This window comes from Primulina huaijiensis, chromosome 2 (assembly GCF_012295235.1).
Source record: "Primulina huaijiensis isolate GDHJ02 chromosome 2, ASM1229523v2, whole genome shotgun sequence".
In the NCBI taxonomy this organism is placed as follows: domain Eukaryota; kingdom Viridiplantae; phylum Streptophyta; class Magnoliopsida; order Lamiales; family Gesneriaceae; genus Primulina; species Primulina huaijiensis.
In genome coordinates, this window is record NC_133307.1 from 23,320,507 (window position 1) to 23,332,850 (window position 12,344).

At 37.7% G+C, this 12,344-nt stretch overlaps 1 protein-coding gene across 1 annotated transcript; it reads right to left on the minus strand.

Annotated features, from left to right (window-relative positions):
* Positions 1-253: 253 nt before the first annotated feature.
* On the minus strand, positions 254-3,923 carry LOC140970665 (tubulin-folding cofactor A-like). Its single transcript, XM_073432488.1, has 3 exons — positions 3,663-3,923; positions 2,209-2,295; positions 254-585 (listed from the first exon to the last, which is right to left on the minus strand). Exons 1-3 carry the CDS (start codon positions 3,813-3,815, stop codon positions 484-486), a joined length of 342 nt encoding a protein of 113 aa, XP_073288589.1. The 5' UTR covers positions 3,816-3,923; the 3' UTR covers positions 254-483.
* Positions 3,924-12,344: the final 8,421 nt, after the last annotated feature.

A 12,344-nucleotide genomic window follows, 5' to 3' on the forward strand; every position in this document is an offset into this window, starting at 1 on the left:
TTTCTTATAGTACTTCACTAAGAAAATGCGTTAATATGGTATTTCATTAGTTTATACCATATTTTAAGATATAATGTAATTATAAAACATTTTAAGGGAGAATTGAAAATTTACATAATAAATATGATTAAGTTGGGGGGATATGAAAAGAATCAAAATATATACACGGGGAAAAGAAAATGAAAAGAAAGTGAAAATGTAAAAGTTTTATTTTCAGAAGTAGAAAATGATTCCACGAAAAGAGAACCCAACAGACTGAAAATCTTTCTGAAAATTCGCCCAATCCAAGAAAGCGGATGCCAAAAACACACTTGGTTTAGGAATATAATTAATACTGAAGATAAGCTTGAATGCAACACGAGCTTTTTTATTAAAAAAAACACACATGAAGCAGGAAGTATTGAGCTCATCCAAATGTTAAAAGCTATGGTTGAATCCCAATGTAAATCAATCTATAACACAGAAACAAACCGAGCTTCCCATCTAAGCCTCTGAAGTTTGGAATATGTGTTCGATCTCGGAAATGATAGTTCGAGCATCTTGGATCTCTGGGGCTTCCTTTGGGTCTGACTCCTCGAGCTCAACCTGTGAAATAGGTTTCGTGTTAAAGTTTGGAACCAAGTTCAAGAAATGGAAATCTGGCATTCTACAGGTTGAAACCTTGGGGTGGCGTTGCGCCAAGCATAAAGTAAATTGGGGAATCAAACCACGGTTACTTCCTAGTAGCAATAGACCCAAGTTAACTTCAATCACATGAACACATAAACCTACATTCTTGAGCAAAGTTCAACTAATAAATATCGTTAAGATTATGGACTTGTCCTAACTTTATCCTAAAAACTAGCTCAAAAGTGAGGATTGATCACGTCCATGTATACCAGTGTTTTAAATGATGGTCGAAGCAGCCACCTAGGCACCCATATATATCAGTATTCTAAATGGTGGTCGAGGTCTAAAGCGGTCTATATAGGCAGTCCGAGACTATCGGACGGCTGTCAAAGTCAAATAATTTTAAAATCAGTCAAAATCAATCAATTCAAAAACCCTAAATATAATAAAAATATATATTGTTCTCTTTTGTATTTATTTTTGGTTCCAAGTGTACTCCACCATCAGCCACCACCTGCCTCAAACCGTCTCCAACTGCTGTCGTCATCAGCCACCACCTTAATTATCATGTTAGTTTATATTTATATATTTATTTGTACTTTGTCTATATTGTATTATGTTATAAGAAGTTTTTTTTATGCATAAACATTATTTAATTACATATATTACATAAAAAATTATGAGTATTTGTAACTACATTGCATTATTATATATAATTACCCATAAAAATTTGCTTAAAAAACAACCTCCTAGGCGGTCACTAACCGCCCCACTACCACCTCCCGCCATTTAAAGCATTGATATATAATTTAATTCAGCCAATGCGAGACATCTAGATTCTAGCACACTCTACTCACGTCTAAGAATGAACAACCGAAATGTGAAGTTTACAAAACATTAGCTGGTGGCCCAAGGGTAATCCAACACATAGCGGTGAACCTGAGATTTGATATCAAGTTAAGATTGAGAATTGAGCCCAACTTCACCCCAAAGTTAGCTTAAAGGAGGATAATTGTTCAAATTTATATATACAACTCTCAAGAACTTAATTCAGCTGATGTGAATAGCTTTTGAATTGGAATTAAATTTATCCAATTCAATTTAAGTTTCAATCTTAACAAATATTAATCACAAAAACTCAAACAAAGACATGATACGATTAATTTTAAAAGTCTGAGACACCCCGGGAACAGTGAGAGGTGAGGTAAAAAAAAACACATATCACCAAGCTATCTTTTTACCCTATCTTTGTTTTTGTACAATACCAAAAGAATTTGAACCAGGAAAATAAAATCATTTTGATACAGGATGGTCCGTAAAATAAATGCAAACTAGCTATCGACTTTGATTTAAGAAAATTTTGAAAACGCTATCATACGAGGATGGCAACAACAATACTTGGCCACTTAGTAAGAACCTAATACATGTTCAAGTAAAACTCCTAGACTCCTAGTTAACCTTAATCTTCCACATGTGTTGACTTTTAAGATGCAAGACTGCTTCCACCTGATGTTGACTAAGGTGGAGGAGGAACAATTAACAGTATCAAGAAAAGAACAAAAAATTGTTATAAAAATAAAAATAAAAATTACCACTCACCAGAAATCCTCTAAGGTCAGTTAGAGCAGCCTCCAGGCGCTTGTGGCAGTCTGGTATCATCATCCTGGACTCAGCTAGAACATTTTCCTGAATTAAATACATCAAGAAAAGGAAGTTTTCATTCATTATTTTTTAAAAATAAGCAAACAGGAAAAGATATGATAACTTCAAGACTTGTCTAGCCAGAAGAACCGAAATTTCTGTCAAGGAACACCTCCACAATTCATAATTCAGACACTGACTAACTTGATTGAGTCCCGTGCACCCTGCATAAGGCATGGATTTATATGTAGTCTTTCTTTTTATTTTAATCACCATGACTTATTGCTACAACTAGCTAGTCAGAAGGGTCAAATACCATTCGCCCAAGATTCGACACGAACAGTAACAAAAATTATACTCATAAATTTCTTTTTCTCCTCCACACCCACCTTTCCCGTCTTCATCCTAAAAAATCATACAAAACTAAAAACTCAACAGACGTCAAAGTTCTTAGAATCTTAACTGCCTCAACTATGACATTTTCAATAAACTGCCACACTTACTTGTAAAATATGAATCGTGAGCGCAAACTTCTATTTAAATCTGCTGCACTGTACTCCTATCCATCGTTTACCTCCACCAGTAAACATACACAATCCTTTAAAGTAATATCGAATAATCTTGAAACAATCCAAGAGGCCACAAAAATAAAATCAATAATCCTAATCTTAGGACTTCTCCATCGATGACAAACCCCCGTGAACATGTATATCTTCGAATTGTATTTTATGAAGACACCCCCATATTGGTTCCAATCTTCAAAAATTACCTTCATCTAGCACTAAATAGACACCGTGATCATTTAATGCACAAAGAAAATCGCTGAGAAATGCAGAATGCAATTTCATGCTCGAGAAAGTACTAGATTTCCTACTCTAAACTTTGTGCACATTGCATTTCTAATCCCTTGGCTAGTGAGCTAACTCCAATTACCTTCTTCTTTAGTCTCAACAACCCAAGGCACCGATGGACCTTCACATTTCTTGTCTACATCAAACGAAATCACTGGAAATAGCAATTTTAAATCTGGAAATGACAACCATCCCAGATGCATAATGCTATCGAAATTATTGGAATTGAGAACCCAACCTCGAAACAAGTCCTTAAAACAGACCTCACATGCTCACATAGATTCAAATGTAAATGAAGGAAGGCGGAACCCATAGACTAGAATAACATGATAGCATCCTAATTGATCCGACATTACAAAACAGAACAATCAAGCAATTTTGTAAGACAACTCAAAGTCGACTTTATTATTTCTTTTTCGGGTCAATTTGAGTGGTTGAAATGAATGCTCGCATTGCAGGTCCCCGGTCGTGGATCAGTATTACAGCTCAAACTAAATTTGGAATTCACCATCTCACACTTACATCCCAACAATTAAACACACGAACCGTGCCAGAACTGACCTGCTGCTTGATGTCAAAAGGATCGGCGGCGTTCGCCTTCATATCAGCAGTTTTCGCTGCCTCTCTTTCCACCTCTTTCTCGTAACAGTGAAGTTCCTTCGCTATTCTCTTGCACGTTGAGGTCTTTATCTTCAGATTCCTTAGCGTAGCCATTTTCTGCAGTTCTGCGAATTCAAAATCACAATCACCTAAATGGGTTCTCTAGGGCTTTAGTGATTATATGCGTGAAGCTAAAAAAATATTGAATTCAAATGAAGGGTTTGCAAAAAATAAAAATAATTATAAAAAATCTACGAGCAGTTTATTATTAGGGTGAATCGGAGAAAAATACATCTATCAATGATTTATTTAAGATTCAGTACCAATCAATTTTTTTTGTATTTTAATACCTGACAAAAGACCAATTTAGCTTTTACTACATGTTTTATATATTTTTACCTTTTTATCCTTTTAATTAATAAAAAATTATATAAATATCAATTTTTGTTGGTCATCTTCTCTTTCCTCTCATCATTCCCAATGCATTTGAATGACATGTAAATTGAATTTAAATATTTTTTATTTAAAAAAAACAAATTCTCAACTAATTGAAATTTTTGAAATACTTAGTTTTACTTGCGAAATACTTAATTTCAATTTTAAAATACTTGATTTAGTAAATGAAATACTCAGAATGCGTATTAAAATACTGAATATTCGAATATGCAACGCAAGTTCACCAAATGCTCGCATGTCCATTCAAGATCCATTTGGATGACATGTTCATTTCATTTAATTATTTTTTTATTGTTAAAAAAACAAATCTGCAACTAAGCATTGAACTTTTTCAATTACTTAGTTTTCCTTGCGAAATACCTAATTTCAATTTTAAAATACTTGATTTGGTAAATGAGATACTCATAATTGGTATTAAAATACTGGATATTCGAATATGCAACGTATGTTCACCAAATGCTCGCATTCCATCCAAGATACATTTGGATTACATGTTCATTTCATTTAATTATTTTTTTAATTTAAAAAAAATTCGCAACTAAGCATTGAATATTTTGAAGTACTTACTTTTACTTGCGAAATACTTAATTTCAATTTTAAATACTTGATTTAGTAATTGAGATACTCATAAAAATTAATAAAATACTGAATATTCTAGTAGACAATGTAATTTCATCAAGTACTCGTATTTCTATCCAACGTGCATTTAGATGACATGTACATTTCATTTAAATATTTTTTTTAATTTTTAAAAGAAAAACAAATTCGAAACTAAGCATTGAACTTTTTGAAGTATTTAGTTTTACTTGCGAAATACCTAATTTCAATTTTAAAATACTTGATTTGGTAAATGAGATACTCAGAATGAGTATTAAAATACTGGATATTCGAATATGCGACGTAAGTTCACTAAATGCTCGCATTCCATCCAAGATGCATTTGGATTACATGTTCATTTTATTTAATTATATTTTTATTTTAAAAAAAATTCGCAACTAAGCATTGAACATTTTGAAGTACTTACTTTTATTTGCGAAATACCTAATTTCAATTTTAAATACTTGATTTGGTAATTGAAATACTCATAAAAGTTAATAAAATACTGGATATTCTAGTAGGCAATGTAAGTTCACTAAGTGCTCGCATTTTTATCCAACATGCATTTAGATGACATGTACATTCCATTTAAATATATTTTTTAATTTTTAAAATAAAAAAAATTCGCAAATAAACATTGACCTTTTTGAAGTACTTAGTTTTACTTGCGAAATACATAATTTCAATTTTAAAATACTTAATTTGTTAAATTAAATACTCTGAATGAGTATTAAAATACTGGATATTATCATATGCAACGTAAGTTCAACAAGTGCTCGCATTTCCATCCAAGATGCATTTGGATGACATGTTCATTTCATTTAATTATTTTTTTTATTGTTAAAAAAATAAATTCGCAATTGAACTTTTTCAAGTACTTAGTTTTACTTGTGAAATACCTAATTTTAGTTTTAAAATACTTGATTTGGTAAATGAGATACTCATAATAAGTATTAAAATAGTGGATATTCGAATATGTAACGTAAGTTCACCAAGTGCTCGCATTTCCATCCATGATGCATTGGGATGACATGTTCCAACAGGCCGAAAGCTATGAGATTTAATAAAACGACATGCAATTCACAATTGATAAATAATTAAAGAGATTTAATTACTTCACTAAGTTGAATTAGTTTGGCATAGCTTGAGAGGACATGTTCAATTGGATATGAAATCTCGTCGAAAGCATAGATAATTGTCGAATGAATTAAGTAGATTAGCGAGGGGTAGGTGAACTGAGATTCCCAACAAATTCATTTCTTATTGAACTTTAATCAATCATTCTAGCTTATTTATTTCATCATTTAATCCTTGAACCATTTCATTGAGTTTTTATTTAATAATCGTAGAAGTAAACAATAATCTGAAGTTTCGCTGCTAAAAATTGAATAACTAAGAATAATAATTGAGAAATACAGTCCTTAGACAATGAAAGTTTTGCTCAATCCCTAAGCATGGAACATTTTGACATCGTGCACTTGCGATTATTGAAAGCCCATGCCTATATTATTACTTGACATCGTGCACTTGCGATTATTTCGAGCTTGAATATTATTAATTTTTATTAAGAATTTTACAATGAAAGTTTTGCTCGATCACTAAGCATGGATTACATATTCATCTTATTTTATATTTTTTTGGTACAAAATTCTCAAATAATCATGAAATTTTTAAAGTACTTAGTTTTACTTGAGAAGTACCTAATTTGAGTTTGCAAATACTTGATTTCGTAAATGAGATACTCACAATATGCATTAAAATACTGGATATTAGAATATGCAATCTTTCCATGAAAAATTCATTAGGATACTTATTCATATCATTTAAATAAATAAACATAGTTCATTATTCATCATGGTAATCATTAATTATATGCATCAATATTATTTCATTATACTTATTATCAAATTTGAGTTTTCAAATGGTAAAATCAATTATCAGTGGAATCTAATTATATAATACTTGTAACAATTTAGGTATCACATTTTCATTTCACGGATCTCATCATCAAAGGCAACTCAATATTGACTTCAAATAATATATTTTGATACCATCAAATAATCGAATTTGAGTTTTAAATTGTAAAATCAAGTATTTGTGGACTCGTATTAGGCATTATTTGTATTAATTTAGGTATCACATTAGATACTTCTCACGTAAAAATAAGTATTTTAAAATTTCAATACTTAGTTGATAATTTGTTTTTTTGTTACAAAAAAAATATTAAATAAGACGAATATGTCATCCAAATGCATCTTCCAAGGAAATATAAACACTTGGTGAGCTTACGCTACATATTCGAATATCCAGTATTCTATTACATATTATGAGTATCTCATGTACCAAATTAAATATTTGCATTATCAAATTAGGTACTTCTCAAATAAAAATAAATACTTTAAAATTTTTATGCTTAGTTGGGAATTTTTTTTTTACTTTTATAGAAAAAATATTAAATGATATGAATATGTCATCCAAATGCTTATTCCATGGAAATATCAATACTTGGTGAACTAACGTTACCTATCCGAATATCTAGTATTTTAATACATATTGTGAGAGTATCTCATTTACGAAATCAAGTATTTGCAAACTCAAATTAGGTACTTCTCAAGTAAAACTAAGTACTTTAAAATTTTCATGCTTAATTGAGATTTTTTTTTAAATATTAAATGATATGAATATGTAATCCAAATGTATCTTCCATAAAAATACCAATATTTGGTGAACTTACGTTGCTTATTCGAATATCCAGTATTTCAATACATATTCAAAGTATCTCATTTACAAAATCAAGTATTTGCAAACTCAAATTAAAATACTTGTCATTTAGGGAGTAAAATAAAGTATTGATATACTCGAATTAGATATTTTTTGTACTAATTTAGGTATCATATTTTGACTTCACAATTGACACATAAAAAGTCACTCAATATTACTTGAAACTATATTTTTTATATCCCAAAATAATCAAAATCGAGTCTTAAAATGGTAATGATACTCACGGGAAATTTCGGGTCCGATCCCAACGAGCGTCACTAGTTCAGACGTGGGCTTTAAGATTACCATAAGCCTGAAATCAAGAATAAGACCGTTAGAAGGGGGCCAAGAGGGTGTCCTGGCGTAGCCCCTCCGAAGAAAAACACCAAGCGATAAAACTATTTTTTTATGGACTGGAAAAACTCATTTGAAAATTAAAGAAAGCTCAAGTCAGAGACTGAGTATATATGGGGGGAGCAACTAAGGGTGCTGCTGAAAACATTATAGTGAATGAAATAACCGTACGCTCAAACCTGGTATTTATAAGAGAACACCTGGGCTTGTCATGGGCCCTTCACCTGTGGGCCTTAGATATGGGCCGGATCTTGATGGGCTCATCCATGGGGTATCACCAGTCTCTCCCTCCTGAGTCGAACTGAATCGTAGGTTCAAAGTTCGATTAATTGTGTTGTTCTCGGGTTACCGGGTGCGAGTTGTGCATTTTCTTCCCACCATCTGTCAGTCTCCAAAAATTTGGAAACAAATCAAGTCGCGATTCTGCAGCTCTCTCCCGCATACGCTCAACGCGCTTGCTTCATCACCCTGCCCACGCCTCGCCCGAGCGCGCACCTCTCTTGCTCGGCCGCCCGCGCGTCCTACGCCCTCGCCTGCCAGCCGACAGTATCGAAGCCTCGCCCTCGCCCCCACCCGAATGTATCGAAGCCTCACCACAAGCCCACGCCGAGCAGAGCCCTCGTCGCGCGCGCTTGCTTGCCCAGCCGAGCACACACTCGAGCCCTCGCCTGCACGCCCATGCCGAGCCCTCGCCGTGCGAGCCTGCTCGCCCAGCCGAGCACTCGCCCACGCCGCCCACCGCATGCCAGCTCGGCCAGCCGAGCACTCGCCGTGCAGTCCTGCCTAGCGCGCCTACTCGCCCTAGCCGAGCGTCACGCTCGCCCTCGCCATCTCCCAGCTCGCCTCACGCCGCCTCTCCTCGCCCAAGCGAGTGCAACGCTCGCCCTTTCCCGCTCGCCTCGCCTCGCCTCGGCCGAGCCCACAGCCTCGCCAGGTGCTCGCCCGATGCGCCCTCGCCCCGCACGAGCGCGCCTCGCCCTCGCCGATCGCCACGCTCGCCCAGCGCGTACCACGCTCGCCCGGCACAGCGCCTCGCACTCTCTCTTCGCCCGCACTCCTTGGTTCCTGCCCCCACGACCTGACCGGGTAGGTCGATCCCCGCCCGTAATTTTCGAAGCGGCAAACATCGTTCGTTAACGACAAACGAAATTAATTTTTCTAACACGGTATGCCCTCGTCGCCCCCATCTTCAAGGTCCTCTACTAAGATTTTGAAGGAAAAGAATTCCCACTTCCCCGCACCCTTGACTCTTTTGCCAAAATAGTTCTTAGCAAGAAAAATAAAACTTCAACCTCCTTACCCTCTAACTCCACTGCTAGGCGATGCCTTAACGGGAAAATAAAACTCTCACCTCATCATCTCATAGCTCCTCTGCTAAGCCGGGCCTTAGCAGGAAAATAAAACTTTTTCTCCTCCCGAACTCTCTAACTCATCTGCTAGGCGACACCTTAGCAGGAAAATAAAACTTTTTCTCCTCCCTAGCTCTCTTACTCATCTGCTAGGCGACTCCTTAGCAGGAAAATAACATTTCAACACCTCCCCCCTCTAACTCCTCTGCTATGTTATACCTTAGCAGGAAAAAAAAAATTCAACACCTCCATCCTCTAACTCCTCTGCTAAGTTATACCTTAGCAGGAAAAGAAACATTCAACACCTCCACCCACTAACTCCTCTGCTAGGCGATACCTTAGCAGGAAAAGAAACATTCAACACCTCCACCCACTAACTCCTCTGCTAGGTGATACCTTAGCAGGAAAACGAAAATTCACCACCTCTCACCACCTCCACCCTCTAACTCCTCTGCTAGGTGATACCTTAGCAGGAAAATAAAAATTCAACACCTCCACCCTCTACCTCCTCTGCTAGGTGGTTCCTTAGCAGAAAAACAACATTCACCTCCTCCACCCTCTAACTCCTCTGCTAGGTGGTTCCTTAGCAGGAAAACAAAATTCACCACCTCCACCCTCTAACTCCTCTGCTAGGTGATACCTTAGCAGGAAAATAAAAATTCAACCCCTCCACCCTCTAACTCCTCTGCTAGGTGGTTCCTTAGCAGGAAAATAAAATTTCAGCACCCACAACCTCTAACTCCTCTGCTAGGTGATATCTTAGTAGGAAAATAAAAATTCAACACTCTCACCCTCTAACTTCTCTGCTAGGTGATACCTTAGCAGGAAAATAAAAATTCAACACCTCCATCCTCTAACTCCTCTGCTAGGTGATACCTTAGTAGAAAAATAAAATTCTCCTGCACGATGCTCCTATACTAGGCGATGTCTTAGTAGAAAATAAAATTTTTCTCCTTCACTCTGCTCCACTACTAGGCGATGCCTTAGTAGGAAAATAAAAATTCAACACCCCCATCCTCTAACTCCTCTGCGAGGTGATACCTTAGTAGAACAATAAAATTCTCCTGCACGCTGCTCCTCTACTAGGCGATACCTTAGTAGGAAGATTTAATTTTCTTCATGCCCTCTGCTCCTCTACTAGGCGATGCCTTAGTAGAAAATTTTAATTTTTCTCACTTTCATAATACACCAACATTCAAGAACTGAAAAGAAGAACTTGATTTTATTAAATTCTAACTGATTACATTGGAAAATGCAAAGATGAAATACATCGACGATAAAATCCAGTATGATACTCCCTAAGGTGGTAAGCATTCCAGGGTCTCTTTAAAGCATTTCCTTGAACATTCTCCAAGTAATGAGCTTCAAAAAGTCCCTCCCACTCTGGGTCCAACTTCCCCCTTTGATCTTCTTGTACCTTCAATAGGAGCAATTCACTCACTTCTTCTGTTCATAATCATGTTAACCTCCACACGCGCTCTTTTTTCTTCCTCCCTCACTACCCCTTCATAACACCGACGCGCGACTTTTTGGTCTCCGCACAAGACTCCAACTCCTTTTTCCACATGAAACTTAAGCTTCTGATGATATGTGGAGTCTACAACTCTAAAATCCTTTAGGGTCGGCCGTCCCAGAATTCCATTGTAAGTGGATGGAGTGTCCACCACGGTAAATGTTGTCATCTTCGTTACCCGCTGAGGTTCATGTCCCAAAGATAGAGGAATGACAATCTGACCGAGCGGCGGGATGACATGTCCTGCAAATCCATATAGAGGAGTATAGATCGGCTCGAACTCAAATCCCTCCACCTTCATCTGATCCAGAGTGCTCTTGAACAGGATATTAACAGAGCTTCCATTATCAATAAAGATTCATGCCACATCGTAATTGGCAACGGTGGCCGTCACCACCAAGGCATCGTTATAAGGAGCTACAATGCCTCGGAGGTCATCAGGTCCAAAACTGGTGACAGGATCTTGGGGTGAGTCCGCACTCCTAGATATTTCAAAATTCTCCAACCTCCTCCCATGCGCCTTCCGCGCTCGCCCGGAATCCCCATCGATAGCACCCCTCGAGATCATATGAATCATTCATCTCGTAGGGTGGTTATCCTCATTCGTTCCCCTCCTCGGTTCAGCGGGCTCCCGAGGGACATCCTGACCTCGTTCTTCTCTCCTCGGCTCCTTGATCCTCTGATGTATCCACGGAGGGCCTCGACCCCGCCTAGAAGATGGGCGAGATCTCAGCTCACTCCCGGACGAGGATCCTTCTTGTCTACCCCGCGGCGGAGGTCGAGCACTGCTCTCAACCCTCTGCGACTTCTCCCCCCTTTCCCCTGACTCCATCACCTCCATCACCTTATCCCGACTCCCATTCAGAGGAACATGTGATGATAATTGTCCTCTACTTCTGGTTCTGTCCTCCTCCCTCTCACCTGCACCTCTCTTCTTACCGCCTTTCTCGACTCCCTCCACCCTACTCCCTCCGGGTCGATTTTCCATCCTTCTGTACTGTTGGGCATCTTCCAAGTTTACATATTTTTCCGCTCGAGCTAACAAGTCATCATAGCTCGACGGAGGTTTCTTGATCAGCAATTTGAAGAATTCTCCCCCTCTCAGCCCTTGGGTAAAGGCACTTATCATGATGTCAGGGGTAGCCGCTGGTATTTCCAGTGCACTATTGAAACGCTGGACAAATTCTCGCAAAGTTTCAGCCTCTTGTTGTTTCATCAAAAACAGACTCAAATAGTTTTTCTGGTGCCTTTTGCTGCTGGCAAATCGGTGCAAGAAAGCTGTAGAGAAATCCTCGAAAGACTGTATGGAGTTGGGCTGCAGGATATTAAACCATTGTTGGGCTGACCTCACCAATGTGCCCAGAAACACCCTGCACCTGCCTCCATCTGAATATTGATGCAACAAAGCCGCATTCTCAAATCTCCCCAAGTGTTCCTCGGGGTCAGTATGTCCGTCATACTCACCAATGTTAGATTGTCGGAAATTCGGAGGAAGCCATTCCTCCAAGATGGCTAGTGAAAAAGGGCTTCCTCTCTTGGGTACCGGCGCCCTGCTTCCTACCTGCTCCCTCAACCTACGTATCTCCTTCTACATCTCCCCTATCTCACTAATCT

Excerpts from the sequence above, each read along its gene's own strand:
- LOC140970665 (XM_073432488.1), bottom strand. The coding sequence starts at position 3,815 with ATGGCTACGCTAAGGAATCTGAAGATAAAGACCTCAACGTGCAAGAGA. Across the intron at positions 2,296-3,662 it reads CTTTTGACATCAAGCAGCAG|GAAAATGTTCTAGCTGAGTC; the intron begins GTCAGTTCTGGC and ends TATTTAATTCAG. Across the intron at positions 586-2,208 it reads CTGACCTTAGAGGATTTCTG|GTTGAGCTCGAGGAGTCAGA; the intron begins GTGAGTGGTAAT and ends CCTATTTCACAG.